At 33.3% G+C, this 17,604-nt stretch overlaps 2 protein-coding genes across 4 annotated transcripts; one reads left to right on the top strand and one right to left on the bottom strand.

The window, feature by feature from the left end:
• Window positions 1–7,845: 7,845 nt before the first annotated feature.
• On the top strand, window positions 7,846–11,839 carry LOC136203343 (two-component response regulator ARR12-like). Of its 2 annotated transcripts, none has more exons than XM_065994468.1 (6): window positions 7,846–8,206; window positions 8,593–8,745; window positions 8,869–9,267; window positions 9,346–9,422; window positions 9,675–10,859; window positions 11,434–11,839. In XM_065994468.1, exons 1-6 carry the CDS (start codon window positions 8,068–8,070, stop codon window positions 11,506–11,508), a joined length of 2,028 nt encoding a protein of 675 aa, XP_065850540.1. In that variant the 5' UTR covers window positions 7,846–8,067; the 3' UTR covers window positions 11,509–11,839. The 2 variants fall into 2 exon arrangements, with proteins under 2 accessions (XP_065850540.1, XP_065850541.1); XM_065994469.1 differs by having other exon boundaries at window positions 11,437–11,839.
• A 121-nt stretch (window positions 11,840–11,960) lies between these two features.
• On the bottom strand, window positions 11,961–15,958 carry LOC136203344 (calmodulin-binding protein 60 E-like). 2 transcript variants are annotated; one of them, XM_065994470.1, is made up of 7 exons: window positions 15,497–15,958; window positions 14,834–14,909; window positions 14,522–14,580; window positions 13,829–14,319; window positions 13,483–13,643; window positions 13,169–13,372; window positions 11,961–12,799 (listed from the first exon to the last, which is right to left on the bottom strand). In XM_065994470.1, exons 1-7 carry the CDS (start codon window positions 15,607–15,609, stop codon window positions 12,080–12,082), a joined length of 1,824 nt encoding a protein of 607 aa, XP_065850542.1. In that variant the 5' UTR covers window positions 15,610–15,958; the 3' UTR covers window positions 11,961–12,079. The 2 variants fall into 2 exon arrangements, with proteins under 2 accessions (XP_065850542.1, XP_065850543.1); XM_065994471.1 differs by lacking the exon at window positions 14,834–14,909 and having other exon boundaries at window positions 15,497–15,615.
• Window positions 15,959–17,604: the final 1,646 nt, after the last annotated feature.

Here is a 17,604-nt window from a genome sequence, read left to right on the forward strand (position 1 = left end):
AAGTTTTCAGCTTTGAAGAAGATACAGTTTTTAATCTTTTCTCTTCACAATCTTTCTGGGAAATTAAACACTCTTCCTGTTCCATTATCTTCGACTTTGAGTGCACAAGTTCGAAGGTCTTTATGTTAACCTTGGGGAGCAACCGGATTTCAGATTGCACATCGGTCTGCCGAAATCGCTTTCAAGGTAGTGGCTTCCGCCACGGCATAATTTGTTTCATGTTTCAATTTGCGATTGTTTTTTCTGTAACCCTGTCCATTTCTAACAAATTCGAGTTATTAACGAGCCTATACCGAACCTACATAGGTTCCAGCTCGGTTCGAATCATTTACAACCCTACAAAATACACACATAAACCTTATCAAATGTAAATTATATACATGGTAGGATGTTGAAATCAATAAACTCAACTGTTAACAATAATACTTTTACATTGTGTATAAAAATTAAAATTAATTTTTTTTAATGAAACTAATAAACTAAATTTTCCCATGTCACGTCAGCAAAACAGATGAGACTAGGTGAAAATCCTTTATTTGCTAACGGAGCAAACACAATCGGTTTTTGCAAAGAAAACTACTACAATAATCAATCTGCAAACCAGTAAAACCACAAGAGTTTTTTTTTCTAATTAACCCTTAATTTTTATATAAAACTACCTTAAAAAATAATTTATTATCTACCAAAATAAACTATAAATTTCTTACCTACAAAAAAAAATTTCTTAAATTTCTAAGTTTTGTATGGAAATACATAAATTTTATGTACGTAGTTTTTTTATAAACATAAACATATTCTTTGTAGGAATAAAATAAATAAATACAAAATAGAGGAACAACTCCTCTTGAGAGCGCCTTCTCCTTTTGAGGGAGCTTCTTCTTCGGTTGTTGACGGCTAGGTTTTTTTTTATAGCGTGACTCCAATCTCTATCTGATTCGAAGGCTTGGGTTTCGGTCTGCTCGACTCTCTTCTTAGATTGGTTAGACGATTTGGGTTGATTGACGCGGCTATGGAAGAACAACTTCAGCAACTAACCAATGGCGGAACTTGAATATAAAATTAAGGGGGCCATATCAAACAATGAAATATAAAAAACAAAAATTCTATTTAAATAATTAAACAAAAATTTAGAAAGGGTAAACTATCCATACACCATTCAAAATAATAATGCGTTTTTAAGATTAAAGTGATGCTCGGCGGTTTTAGCACATTGAATCAACTCCTAAATAACAATAGCACATTCAATTTAGGTTTTATATTGATTTACCCCTCAATTTCAGATTATACAAAATTGATAATAATAAAAAAGAATGGAAGTAGAACAATTAAAGAAACCTGTTGAGAAGAAGAACTGAAGAAGCAAAACTGCTTACATCTCGCACAGGCGGTCCAGAGAGGCGAAAGATTCGAGAGGCACACTTCTTGTTGTACTCCAAAGGAAGAGAATTCAAAATTAGAAAGCAAAAGTAAGAAAAAGGTAAAGTAGAGGTGATTAGGGAAATAAACTATATTTTAATTTTTTTTTTGATTCTTTAAGTGTTTGTTTGCGGCTGATAAAAGAGTGGGACCCTACATTATTACTAGATACCATATATAAATGGTTTGCCTTATAAATTAAATATAAATAAATGATTAATTGTATAAATTCTAAATACATAAATAGAAATATATAATATATATAAGCTGATTTTTTTTGACATTTTTTTTTCCAGGGAGGGCCATGGCCCTCCCTTGCCTCTTGAATCTTCCGCCATTGCAACTAACTATAGTCAATGACAGCTTCGAGTTTGCGAGTATAGTGGAGGGATCTGCAGCAGTGGAGTATAAGTTGCGCCTGGTTGGTTCGTTGGCTACAGACGGAAATTTCAACTTTCAGATTTTCAAGCATCGTATGGCATGTATATGGAGGCCGAGGAAGGGTATAGCGATCACTGAACTTGGAGGGAAGCTCATGTTATTCCGTTTTTTCCATCCTTACGACCTTAAATGGGTTGTTGATAATAGTCTTTTGATAATCATTTGCTAATGTTGTATACACTCAAGGAGGGCGAAGTCCCTTCTGAAGCTCCAATGACTCATGTTAACTTCTGGGTTCAAGTCTATGGCCTCACACCGGGACTGTTCTCAGAGGCAATGGCTTAGGCGTTAGGGAATTTTATCGGGTCATTCATGGCATTGGATCCTCAGAATAAATGGAATCATGAGTTGTGTTTTCTTAGGATTTGAGTATGCATTGATATTCGGAAACCACTTCAGCGAGAAAAGAAAGTTAGAAGAGAAGGGGGTGAATGGTTAACCTACGTTTTTAGATATGAGAAGCTTCCGACCTTCTGCTTCATTTGTGCACTTATTGAACATCTGGATAGACACTATGACATTTTCTTTCAAGGCAAGGAGGATGAGATTGTTCGTACTTGGGATGCTTCTCTCAAGGCATCGATGCATTGTTCGAATGTGCTAGGAGACGAACGTTGGTTGAAGGAGGATGATGGCACTGTATTTATCAGTTCTGGTGCAGCAGCAACAAGTATGACAAGTACGATTTTAATAATTATAACTTTAATGTTTCCAATGTTTTCTGTAATTATAGTAATAATAGAGTAAAATATTTTAGACAGTTTGATAAAAAAAAATTGTGATTAACTTATATATATGTAGTAGGTTTAGTTTTAACATTTTAACAGAAATTTTGTTAGTAATGCACTAAATATTTTAAACATAATTGATATTTGGAAGGTTTAAAATTACAGTTAATAATAATTTAACAGATACGATTTTAATAATTATAATCATACCTATTGAATCATGATTTATAATAATTTATTAAAAATTAATATCTAATTTTTAAAATTAATTTTTAATCAATATTAAATATAAAAAATAATTTAATTTTTACTGTTTTTAATATAAATAATTAAAAGAAAATCAGTTTTGGATAACGGGTTCACACCTCTCAAAAGTTGCCGGAGGGATTCCTGCAACAGATACTCACTACGACGCTTATAGCGCTATAACGAGTAATTAAACAAATGAAAAATTCATATTACACCATAACGAGAATTTTTTTTAACCATAGTTTTAAAATAAGAATTATTTTCTAACCAATAGTATATTAGGAGTAATTTTTTTAAATAGTATCAAATTGGTGTTTAACCCAGCTTAATCCGTGAAACCTACCACCGACATGTCGTTTTCATTTTGGAGAATCCGAACCATAGCCATTCAATATAACACGTGGTACCCTTCTGATATGTTTTTGTTTCTATTTTCAATATTTTCTTTCTTTTAAATTTAATTACCTCTTATCTTTCTATTTTTAGTCATTTGAATGATTCAAATAAGAGAAAATAACTGTCACAACAAAAATTACTCTCTTTGTAATTTAATGAAGGAGTATCGTGCCTTTTTTTATGATTAAATTATAACTATACTTGGAAATTGTATTGTCAAATAGTGTTCATATCAATCTTAAATGACCAGATTAATTTAGTCATTCATTATTAAATTTTAAATTTATTAAATATAAGTACTTTAAATCTTTATCCTATATTCATTTAAATCTATATCTAATTGTGAATGACCGAGATCTATAAAAAAAACTACTGATTGTTAATAACACTATGCTGGTACTGTGAATAGAACTTATGCCAAATGTTCCAAACACGGAAGTCAAAAAATCCAAACCGTGGTAGATCAAGCATTTTCATAAAATGAAATAAAATAATATGATAATATAAATGGTACATTTAGATTATTAAATTCAGAAGAATTGTTGATACTGATATGTAAAATAAAATGTATTAAAAAATAGATAAATATGTCTTTCCAATATATGTACAGGAAAATAGGAATATAATTGACATTTTCAAATACTTGGATAAACATGAATATATTGATGCCTTTTTAAGCCATGATATTGCACCCTGAAATTAGAAATCTAAACATGTTCCTTAATTTAAAGGATTGAATTTGATTAGGAGAGATTAGGAAGTTTTCAATTGAAGTAAATAGTATAATTTCTTTTTAGAGACAGTTGTCTCAAGATCAACAACCTCTACTCACAAGCTTTTCCAAAATCAATTAAAACAAGAGAAAATTACAAAACTAGGTCAAATGGGAAGGCTATTTACATATTTAACCCATTTACTCAACCTATTACATATCTAGACTCATTTTGTGTGACTTTCCAAAAATACCCCCAACCTTCCCACTTCCCCCCTATCTTCGCGAATCACCGCTCCCCCCTATCTCCTTGGTTATGCGAAAAGTTGCTCCTGCATTAATGATTTCAAAACTTTTGATCTTCCTTTCTTCCTTTAAATTGCACGAAATCTGCACCATTTCGTCAAAATCACAATGAATTTCTCATTTTCCTCTTTTCATCTCTTGATTCTGCAACTTCCGAACCCTAGAAAACGAAGCCATGGTTTTTCATCTTCATGTTCGTTGCTTGGTTTCTTTCTTCTTGTTACCATCAAAGAAATGGTTTTTCTACGTTATTTCCTTCGTTCTTCCCATGTTATCATATTGTTATTGTCGCTTTTGGGGGTGAAAGGGGCGAAAAATATAAGTATCTGTTTTTTTTTCTGCGTTTTATCATGAATTCACTTCGCAATCGATGGTTTCGCTAAGCTTTGCGAAGAGAACGAGCCTGGAAAGTGATGATCTACTTCGTGTATTGATGATTTCGCGACGTTCTGTGAAGAGAAAGAGTCTGAAACGTATGGATCTTCCTCGCGAATCTATTAGTTCGCGAAGTCTGCGAATAGATCCTTACGTTTCAGACCTCTCAGACTTCGCGAAAAAATCGTTATGCGACGTAGATAGTCACATTTCAGACCTCGCAGACTTCGCGAAAAAATCGTTATGCGAAATAAAATCACCTCTTCCCCTGCACATTTACATTCGCATGCTTCGCTAATTTTCATTTCGCGAATCCAAAATCGTCCTTTTTCATAACTAACACGGTTAATTTTTTCTGTAGATGGTTGAATACGTAACATCCCTTTCTGGAAGGCGGCGTACTGAGCTGCAGGGAAGATGATTTTCCTTCCTGTATAGGGATGAACTTCCCCAAGATTGACACATTCACTCCTGAAATGATTCGTTAGGAGAGGTTGTGTCAATCTCGGGGTGCACCATGGGACACGTCCATCCCATGGTGCCAATCTTGTTAGTAGATTTTGATAATGTTATGATTTGAATGTCGTTATTGTGGCAATCTTGTTGTAAATTTTGATAATGTTAGTAGAGTTCATTGTGGCAATCTTGTTGTAAATTTTGATAATGTTATGATTTGAATGTCGTTATTGTGGCAATCTTGTTGTAAATTTTGATAATGTTATGATTTTAATGTTAGAATCCGTTGTTGTTTGCCCTTTTTTGTTATATACCACTTCGCGAATTAGCTTCAAAACACATCCAGGCTTCGCATATGCGAACTAAATTCATCAAGCAAACCCAAACATTTACTTCGCAGACTTCGCATAGTATGGAATATGCGAAGTCAGACGGGATGGGGCGAGCCGCGCGTAAATATTGGGGGTATTTTTGGAAAGTCACACAAAATGAGTCTAGATATGTAATAGGTTGAGTAAATGGGTTAAATATGTAAATGGGCCTCCCATTTGACTTAGTTTTGTAATTTTCCCTTAAAACAATTATTGCTGTCAATAATTGTCAATTTTGGATAATTAATTGTTAATAAATTACTATGAGATTCTCCTGGAATTTATTTTTATTTTTACAATCACTTCATCATCACATAATCACTCTACAAAATTTACATCAAAATCACAATTGTGTGTGTGTGATGGGAACAATCATTAATATACAAATTTTGTGGGCCACACAACAACTCTTTTACTCAGATTATTAAAGGAAAATTAACGGTCCAGATTGAGGAAGACAGTGTCCATGTAGTGTTGGTGCACATCATATACAGATTATCATTTCTTCCGAGGTTACTAATTTTATTTTATGTTTTCAATATTACATCAGTCAGTTATATTGTTTCTTTAGTCATTTTTATTAAATTAATAAGGAAATTAAATTTAAAATGATACAATTCTTTTTTATTTTTTTACAATTTATCTAATTACTCTTCAAAACTCTTTACATTTTTTGAAGGGATCATCTCCTAATTTGTTTATTGTTTTACATAGAACTTTAATGAATTTAGTGACATAAGAAGAAAAATATTTTTAAAATTGTAAAAAAATAAAAAATAGAAACATATAAAATTAGAAATGTTATTTTTTTTCTTGAATAACCTTTATCAATAAAATAAAAAAATAAATTTTGTTTCAATTTTTTTATTACAATTTATAATAATATTTAATATTATTTTATATATATTATATTAAATAACCAAAAAAAGAGAATTAAAAATTTAAAGAAAATAAACAATAATTTTTTATTTATTTTTTTCTAGCTAATATATAGCAATGCGGATGCACATTTAATATACAAACTTAATTAAAAATATTCTAATTAAAATTGAAAATCAAAATACAAGTTTTATACAAAATAAAAAAATGAAAGCACTAAATAGTTCGTTAAAACAAAATTTAAAGACGATTAAAAAAAACATAATTTAAAGACCTTAAATATAAAGTTAAAGTGAAAAAAATACTCTCAATATTGAGAGCTAAGTCAAATTTTACACCTAATATCATAAACAATACAATTATATTTATATCGTTGGCAAGTTAAATCAATTTTACTCTAATTATACTCTGTGTAATTTAGAATCTCGTAAATTTTGTCTTCACCGATGCATCATCATATTATCACTCATAATTAACAAATCAAATATATGTGTACACACATGACTTTTTTCAAAGTTCAAAAAAATTCTCATAATACATATATGTCTTTGATCTAATACAGAACACGATATAATTTTTTTTATGTGTATATATAATTTTTATATGTTATTGATGAGTGATAATATAACGCATGTTGAAATGAAATAATAAGATATTCATGCCTATACAAAATAATTGATTAATAAGAAGTGAAAATTGATCCAATTTTTAAATATTATAAGTAATATTGATCTAATTTAAGAAATATAATTATATGGTTAAGTATTGAATATCAAAATTAAGACTATTGTTGCAGTTTATCCCTAAAATATAGGTATAAGAGAAGAGATTATTATTATTATTTTTTGAAGAATGGTAGAGATTAAATAAACAATTTAAATAATAATTTTCTTTCGATCTCAACTTGAATTGGTGGGGATAAAATAATAACCTCACTAAATGTATAAAATAATAATTTTTAAAAAATTCATTGAGGTCCATTAAAAATATACAATAATAATTCATTAAATATTAAATATGTATAAAAATTATATATATAATTCATAAAATAACGCTTCTCAAATAATTTTTATTTTAAATTTTATGCTTTTCTAGAATATGTATCAATAGTCAACTATTTCTTTTTTAATAAAGAAATGAATTCAATTTCAACTTTAACTTTTTAGAGACTACATTCGACATATTTTTCTCAGTTTGAAGCAAATAATAGATTAAAATAAAAAAATTAATTATTTAATTTAAAAAATATAGTATACAAAATAAATTTTTTATAAATTAATAACCTCATATAATATAATAAAATTTCAGATTTCAAAAATATTTATTTATAAAAGCTTTACTATATAAGAGATTGTTTTTCCTTTTTTTTTAAAGAAATAACAGAAGAGATTAATAAACATCCATGGAAATTAATATAATTATTGAGGATTGATTTTAATATTAACAGAAGAGAGAGAAACGAGGAAAGGTCCCATTTTTATTATTTAAGAATGATTACAATGCGAGAAAAAGAAAAAGACTTTGGCTTTGGTGTTCTGTTCTGTTCTGTTAGGAAGAAGGGAAAAGACAAATACAGAGTTTAGAGAGAGAGAGAGAGAGAGTCCCCTATTTTTTCAAGTCTAAGTTCAGTCTATTTTTAGGGGAAAAAGTCACTGCTTTTCAAAAATTTGTTTGCCTCTGTAATCTCTCTCTGGTTTTGTTCATTGTTTCATTTTCTCATCTTGTGTTTTGATTCGTCATGATTGTAGAGGATCAAAGTGGAATCAGTTCAGTGAATGAAGATAGGTTTCCACTGGGTATGCGTGTCTTAGCTGTTGATGATGATCCTATTTGCCTCATAGTTTTGGAGAATCTATTAAGGAAATGCCACTACCATGGTAGGTTTCAGTTTCATTCAATTCTCTGTTATTTTAGCAATTTCCTCTCTCTCTCTCTCTCCCTAGTTGATTCTTGCTGCAATTCATGCCTGTTAAACATGAATCCCCTGTTTTATTAGTTTAGGGTACAATGTCCATGGCTGAAATTCATTTGGGGGTTTCCAATTTTCTTGTATTATTAGCAATTTTGGTATTGATGTCTGATTTTCATATTTTATATGTAGTTACTTGCTTGTTTCTGGTAGCCATTACAATCTAATTCCAGTGGCTCAGGTTTTCTGTGTTAGCAGCAATTACTACAAATTGATTCCTAATTATAGGATATGGTTTTTTGAGCTTTTTGAGTTTGATTCTTTTCTTACCTGTCATTTAATGGTTCTTTTCAGTTACAACTACTAATCAAGCTGTACAAGCTCTCAAAATGCTAAGGGAAAACAAAAACAACTATGACCTTGTTATCAGTGATGTTAATATGCCTAACATGGATGGCTTCAAGCTACTTGAACTCGTCGGGCTTGAAATGGACCTACCCGTCATAAGTAAGCAAAACCCCAATTACTATATCAATATCATTAAATTGCAGACTTTCCTTTTAATTTTTGTTGTACATTGCCAGAATCTACTTTAAATTAATGGATGTATGATTGTGGCTATGTTTACAGTGTTATCAGCTCACAGTGACAAAGATCTTGTCTATAAGGGGGTTACACATGGTGCTGTTGACTATTTGCTCAAGCCTGTTAGAATTGAGGAACTCCAGAATATATGGCAGCATGTGATAAGGAGAAAAAAATTGCATCCCAAGGACCCGAACAGGACCTCCAACCAGGACAAGCCTCGAGAAGATGCAGGAGAAGGTGGACAAGGATTGACACCAAGTGATAGTGGAGATCAAATCTGTAAAGGTAATCGTAAACGGAAGGACCAAGATGAAGATGAGGAAGAAGAACGTGAAGAGGATGAGAATGAGGATCCTGGCTCTCAGAAGAAGCCCCGAGTTGTCTGGTCTGTAGAGCTGCATAAGAAGTTTGTTACAGCTGTTAATCATTTGGGTCTTGAAAGTGAGTTTTTCCTGAATTTGTTGCTATTTTACATCTCTTTTAATTAGCATTTAAAATATTTCATTCTATCTTTTACAGAGGCTGTTCCAAAGAAAATTCTTGATCTGATGAATGTTGAGGGCCTTACAAGGGAAAATGTGGCAAGCCATCTGCAGGTTGTAATTTTCCCATTTGGTCCTTAGAATCTTTCAGAATCTCATTGCCCTGGAACAACTTTATTTTTTCTTTTTCATACATAGGCTCCAGCAGTATACGACCATTTGCATTTTAAAAGGTTTAGCATTAATGATAACACTGGTTATATATGTGAATATTGCAAATGCATAATTTAGGTATGAATCTATGACAATTCAAAGAATTTGGGTCCGAGAGTGTCTAGGAAGCTTACTGTTTTGCTTAAATTGCAGAAATACAGGCTTTACCTTAAAAGAATCGGTTGCCTATCATCCCAGCAAGTCAATATGGTTGCCGCTTTTGGAGGTGCAGATTCCTCTTACTTGCACATGGCGACGCTAGATGGTTTTGGAGATTTTCGCACCCTGAGTGGGCCAGGAAGGCTTGCAAGTACATCTATATCATCATATCCACCAGGGAATATGCTTGGTAGATTAAACTCTCCTTCTAGTTTAACTTTGCGGGGTATAGCTTCTTCTGGTCTTCTTCAGCCAGGTTATTCCCAAAACTTGAGTAATTCTGTTGATACGCTCAGAAAGATTCAGCCAGTTTTGCCTCCAAGCCAAGGTGCAAATGTCTTTCATGGTCTTCCATCATCTCTGGATCCCAACCAGTTGCACGGAAAGTCCAATAGCTACATTGGAGAGTTTAGTCCTAATGATCATGCATCAGGCTTTGCACTCCCAACTAACTTCTCTGATGCCAGAGTGACTACCGTGTCCGGTTCCTCAAGTAACCCTCCTCTGATGCTAGAAGTAAACCCACAACAAAATCAGGGAGCATTTGCAACTCAATCTTCTCTAAGTGTGCCGTCATTGAACCGGGAGGCTTACGATGTCAATATCCATGGTTCATCAAATTTTCTGGATCATAGTACATCCAATGATGACTGGCATATTGCAGTACAATTATCAAAATTTCCAACAGATCCTTTGTCTCTAAGAGAAAATATGTCAACTACAAGCTCTCACATCGGTAACAGTCCAACTGATTTACCTTCTTCCAGTGTTCTTATTGTTCCTTTGGAATCAACAGTAGATATTCAAGGACATCCGGGCATGATGGATAATGTAGTTCAGAATTTGGATTACAATTCAAGGCAGCGGTGGCATGAACATAGCCACGATCTTGACCCTAATTCATTCAACACCATTAGGTCTCTTGTTTCTGGCAGTGGTGTTGCAGGTTCGATGAGTCGGAGTTTGGACCTTAGAATGAAGTATGAGGCATCTTTAGTTGGGCAGTTAAACAATGTTGATGCTTCCATTTATCAGCATAATGAAGTTGAGAGATCTGCTCTGCAACCAAAAATGAGATCCAATGAGGATTATCTGTTGGAGCCAACAAAGTCTCAGAATGGTTTTGGCCAAAATAACTACGACTCTCTGGATGACATGATGAATCCAATGATTAAACAGGTGTGAAACATGATTTACTTTGCCATGTTTGCAATATCTTCATTTTGCTCTGAATAAGGTAGAATTGTTCTTCAGTTTTTTTAAGATAGGTGGCACTAAGTTCATTTGTCAATCTAATTTGCTATTCTTCTTGCTTCAAAGTTCCTAACTACTTGATCGGTTCTAGAAGATTGAATTAATGGTCTCTTTTTAGTAGGCAATTCAATGAGTACACTTAGTTATTTCTTTATCCTACTTGATATTTTTCATTTTTTTGAAGTGATAGGAAGTTCCAGAGATAAACTATGAAATATTGAACTACATATAATTATGTAAACGTGAGTTGTGGCTAGATTTGTTTCTTGATTCTCTCTTTTACATTATGGCTAAATAACGATGAACCTTGTGACAGTTTATTGAGCTATAGTTGTAACTGTTAGTGAGATTGGTTTGAATTCCAGAGCTTCAACTGACTTCAATCCTATGCCTGAAAAAACTTTTCATATTGATATTGCTGCAAGATTAATGTTTTGCTTATTGTTCTGAAAATCTAAGGTTTTGGACATTCTGTGAGATTTGCTAACTGTATTTGCAGCAGGAGCAAAACGAAACAATAGTAATGGATGGAGAATTCGGATATGATGCTTACTCACTTGGATCTTGTTTGTAAGAATTTTCTGCCGTTGGAGTTTTATAGAGACACAGAGCCATGAGTCTTGTGGAGGAATTTTCATCCATCATTTTGTAGTTTCTTCTGCATTTATATCCCTTCCTTTCTCTCCCCCCCACCTAGCTATGTTAGATATTTTCTGTTCTTTAGTTTATTCCAATAGCGGGAATTCATGATTCTTTCCACATTTTCAGTATATTCCTGTTGATAAATGGAGTACAAATTTTACAACTTTTCTCTTATTTGAATTCCTGTTTCATGTGAATCTACCTATATATGTAAAGCAAGTTGGATATAAACCATAATTTTGATAAATAAAGATTGTGCAGTGTTCAAATTTTGCTGTAATCATATCATATATATATATATATCATCAAAAGTGAATGATTTGGACCCTGTTATAAACTGCAGCAAAATCATTTAAACTATCATAAATTATTTGATGCATCCCATTTACAAATAATAATAATAATAAAAAAAACTCATTCTTGTCTTGAAACAATCAAAAGAAGTGAAAATTTCAAATGCATCTACAACATCAGTAAGGTGAAATTAGATTTAAACATTGATCTTAATCAAGCTCAACTAGCTGAGCTCTTCTCTCTGCAGCTCTCTTCCTTACAAATATACCCCATCTCAAAGCTGCTTTCAGTTTCAACCATCCTACAACAGCTTTTCCCGATCCCCTACCGCGTTCCTGCACAAATCCTTGATGAACCTGAGAAGGTTCATATGCTTGTATGCTGTATGAGTAACAAGCTTCATCAGAATGGTTAATACCATTCCCCATTCCCATATTAAATGTTTTTAGCAGTCTCTGCATGTCATCACTCTCTAACATTTCCGAACTTCTCACCCGGATTTCTTCTGAGAAAAAGTCTTCTAATCCCTGCCCACTTCTTGGCCTACTCCAGTCTCCTGAATAATATGCACCTCCAACTCCTGGAGTTCCTATCTGCATCATATCCATGCCCCCATGTATTGATGCTTGCGGCATAGTTGTTTCATGTTCAGACCTAATGAACGGAAACTCAATCAACTGAGGAGCTAATGGGTGGTTATTTACATTTTGGGTACTTGGAACTGGTTGTGATGAGATATACTGCTGCTGCTGCTCCCTACTCTGGTTACTCGTAATATAGTGATTCGTCTCGTAGTTGTGTAATACTGGTGCAACTCTAGTTCCTTTTCCATTCTTACTACCAGTAAGGGAGCTTAAGACTTTGCTGTCATATTCAACCACTTGATGCCAATTCTCATATGCTTGTTTCACTAGAGAATCAACTGTTATCTGCAGATAAAATACAACATAAATCAGTTATTTTAATTCTACTGATGGATGGATGGATGGATAATGCAAAAATTCAAAAATTCGGGAGCTCATCCAACCAAAGCCGTGCCAAGTGAAAGAACATAAAGTACCAGCACAAGCTGTAAACTAAAGTAACTGAGACATGGTACAATGAGACTCCAGCAATAGAAGCAGATTTAATAGGACGCTGATTAGACATTAAGGTTTCTTGAACATATAAACAAGAGCTCAATGATTTGGAATTTCCTCCCAACAAATTGTTTGCATCTGAAGAGGAACATATATCTAAATGTCCGATATGCTAACTATATGTCATGTATCCAGAATTTCTGAACGCTGCAAACCAACCTTTTGATTGTGGTTCAGAGATTCCAAGGAGAGGAACTGGCCATCAAAAATAAGGCCGCCGAGTTCATAAATATGGTTGAAAACAACACCGGTGCTATGAAGAGCATCTGCATAGTAAACGTAAAGCTTTCCTCCCAGTACACATGTCTTAGCATGCTCCACAGTATTCTCCCACATTCTATTGGACATTCCGCTTCCTAGGATCTATATTGTCAAAAACAGAAATGTGATAATATCAATACAGAAAGAATTAATATGAAGTGGAAGGAATATGTTTCTGAGGAATTGCTAGCAAAGCAAGAGCAGATAAGTACATTTCTCAATTTTTGTTGATCCCTGACAAGAAGGCGGAGAAAATCTTCAACTGTTACTACGTGAGACTTCACCAATTTTTTGTGAAGAGCTCCATCCTTAGCTATTCTGTCCAATCTCCAAACTTCATCATGTAAAGCTGGCGGGTAGTGTTTCTTGTATACTGCAAATTACACGGGAAATGTTGGTAAGTGTTAGATATTAATATGAAGTGGACCTTTAACTATCAGCTCAAGCTTTTAGTTCAATTGGTTCCATAACATGGTATCATAGTCATCCTTCTCAAGTAGATACTAGTGAACAGCGGTTAGCTTATGAGTCACAAACAATAATCTCTAGAAAACTCACATTCTCCTCGATGATCCTTAACAGCAAATGCCTCTGTTTTAGCCTCACGAACGCGAATACCTTCACAATATCCAGGTCCAACCTTAACACCAAGCCTGAATTTTCTGCTCCTTATCCAGCTAGAATTATCAGTGAAAGTAAGATCTCCAAGAGTTCCTACCCCTTCTTTGAGAGTCACCTGTAGTTCCCCGGTCAGCAGAGGCCTCTTCCCTTCTCGCTCTTTCACCTCATGACTTTCAAAGTGTTCTAACGTCCAATCTTCCTCAGCTTCCTCATTGAAGTCACCTTCAAGGACCACTACATTCAGTTTGGCTCCTGATTCTGGTCCGGTTTGCACAACGCAACCTGAGGTAGCATCAATCAGGACAACATGAATGGCTGCTCCTTGCTCCCCATCGACCTTCCCACCTGTGAATAGATGTGGAGGCATCCTTGTTCTGAAATGAAGTTGTAAATTTTTTCCTTCAGGTCCTTGTATCTTTTGAGGTGATCTGCCAGGATAAATTGAATACGCAATGTCAAATATTTCGTGATATAGAATGCTACATAGAAATATTTACAAAGTATTATACTTTCTCACTTTCTTTGCTTCACTAACAAGCTTATTCTCATCATCAGACTAATCAGTCATCGATTGAGAAAGATATAATTATTGTTCGTATGCAACTGGACATCAACTGTTAGCAAACTTACCTTGCAGCCAATTTAGCATGACCCATTTTTGTCAAAGCGCGCTCCACTTCTTCGCTAACCTGTGTATCCATTTACGATTTCAAACTCATATAAGGAGCAACTTCTGGAACAAAAATAAGATTGAATATTATCCATAACTTTCACCGAGCTATTTCTAGATGACATACATGTAATACAAAAAAGTAAATAAACAGAAGCATATATATACCCTATTGAAGATCTCATACAATAAAAACCTCTATTTTTTGTCACTTAGTTACATCCCAGATCGATTCGATATAAGGTACAAGAAAACCAGAATTTATGACTCACAATTCTGCGGAACAAAGGCTCCAAAGATGAGCAAAGTCTTTGCAAACTATCCACCTTCAATGCTTCCACAATAACACTGCATATAGATTAATTCATACATCATTCAAATGGACTCATGAACTCCAGACGCAGCACAACACTTGCACAAAATACTAGATGAGGCAAAAGAAAATGAAAATAAGTAAGCAATTACATCAAATTGAAAAGACTCTTTCTGGGAGCTCAAAACACGATTCCAAGTGTAATTTGAAGACTAGGCTTGAACTTGAATTGAATTAGGATCATCATTAACATACCCTAAATTCTGGCAGTTTGAGTCTGAAATCATGCCTAATTCTAACATTGCACTGCACTATGATCCTAATTTGAGGTTGATTAGTCACTCTTTAAGCAACTAGAGGCCCTATCCGGATGTCTAATCTATTAACAATGTGTCATGTCACGAAATTTATAGTTGAAATAGTGAAACTGTGATTTCAACTAGTATGGAGAAGAGATCCAGAAGCATAAGCATGAAAGGTTTTTAGCATTCACAAGTAGATGAGACATTTATAAGAAACCGATCCAGGTGAGGTAGTTCAAATTGAAACCAAGTTTTGGAAAGTCAATGTGATGGTTAATTAGTAAAATAAACCATAAAAAATGGAGCATAGAAAGACGAACCTTGCTAAAGCTGGCATCTTTGGCTTCTTTGAATCAGGCAAATGATCAGAATCATCTTCAACAGTCTGCTCATAACCCCTCTTATCGACTCTTCTGCCTCTTGAATTTTCCATTAATAGACAAAATCCAAATATTTGATTTGATAAATATAGAAATTGAATATCCCACTTTTAGTCGAAGAAGCTTCAAAGAAAAATCATGAAAACATAATAAAGACTCAAGCTTTGATGAGACCCCAAAAACACAGAAAAAAGCTTTTTCTTTTATGACAGTTTTCTGGATCTATCTGCTTAATGAGGAATGGATTAGATCGAAACCCGGCCAAGTTGGTATCTTTAATTGGTGTAAGATCTGAAATACTAATAAAATAATAATAATAATAATAATAATTTGTTCAAACATTATAAAAACAAAAATTAAAAGTAAAAAGAAATCCAGAGGGCATCAACTTTGAAAGTCATGAAAGGAAGCGCGTGAAAAATCACATTTTTATTTGACCGCTTTTGCACTTTGTTTGAGTTTGAGGAAGGAAAGTCAATTTGGTGGCGGTGGACTTATTATTATTGTGTAATGTGGGTTCCACACTTTCCTGTCATAGCTTTGTTTTGGATAATTTGTCAGAAATACCCTCTCTTGTTTATCTCATTTCCTAACAAAAATTTGGATGGAGGAGGAGACGACAATATTATTATTTGGTGTTTCCTATTTCTCAATTGAATGTCGCCTTCTTTTTACCATATTTGGATACTCAATTGGTGTCTAAACTGATTTTAAAGTGTTTTTTTTGTTGTCCAAGGTTAGCGAATAAAGCAGCTCATACTCTAGCTAGAAGTGCTTGTTCCAATACTAATCCATTTATTTCTTTTGTTATTCCGCATCTCTTGGAGTCTGTTCTGTTTTCAGATTTTAGTTCTATGCTATAATGAAAGCTTCGAGTGTTTCCTCAAAAAAAAAAACAAAAAAAACTTCTTAGTAGTTAGTACCATTATTTCACATTTTTTTTTACAAATCTGAAGCAGAAATTGATTTATGTATTTAGATCCGTGTTACCAAATGATGTGTAATGCTTCATAGACTATTGTTCGCTGAATCTGAGTCATATGATGCCACTATATGTTGATTTCATACGCCAAACAATAGATGCACAATTTCCATGATGTTGTAAGGAAAAGAATGTTGAGACGAGTAACCTTCTGCAAGACAATGCACATCCAAACTATATGTCAGACTTTGAAAGTAGTGATCCAATTGTTGATCAAATGACACATGAAGATATATGGGGTACTTATAACGCCGAACATGGTGATGTTGGAGATACGTGGGGTACTTATGTTGATGTTGGAGATACATTTGTACCTCAGACACAACCCATTGATAAAGTTGGTACTGAAACAAGTGTACGAGTTGACAATGTCCCATCAAGTATCTATGAGGCAGATGACGAAGATAGAAAACGAAGGAGGACTGATCCATTTCGGTGGTTTCCAGACTTAGAAATGTGATACAAACACCTAAACCGTAAACATTGAAATGCGGTACAAACACCTAAATTGTAAACATAGAAATGCGATACAGACACCTAAATGTGAATCACATTCAATGTATTGGATATCACATTTCATCAATATGCAACTACATTGTTTCGGACCAACTATTCGCATATCACCAACATTCATTTTCATTTTTAGTTTCCAATATTGATTTTCGAATAAATGTTTAAATTGACCCTCAAAGTTGGCACGAAGGGTCAATTTAGTCCAAATCAAACTTTGGGTATCAATTCAGTCCTTAATAGTTTTTAAGTAGAAAAAATATATTTTAAGTATTAAAATGTAAACATGATTAAATTATTAAATTTTAGGGCTGATTTGATTATAGGTTAATTTAACTATTCACGTAATTATAAAGACTAAGTTGATACCTAAAGATTAATTTGGGTTAAATTGACCTTTTATACCTAACTTTAAGGACTAATTCAACCGTTTGTTCATTAATTTTCTTATTTGTTCCTTTGATTTTCAATGTGTATGACAGAGTTAACAAGAGAAAGAAATTGAAAGGAATGAAATAAAATATTCAGATTTATACACTTATGGTAATGGTAGAAG

The sequence above is a fragment of the Euphorbia lathyris genome, chromosome 8 (assembly GCF_963576675.1).
Source record: "Euphorbia lathyris chromosome 8, ddEupLath1.1, whole genome shotgun sequence".
NCBI lineage: Eukaryota > Viridiplantae > Streptophyta > Magnoliopsida > Malpighiales > Euphorbiaceae > Euphorbia > Euphorbia lathyris.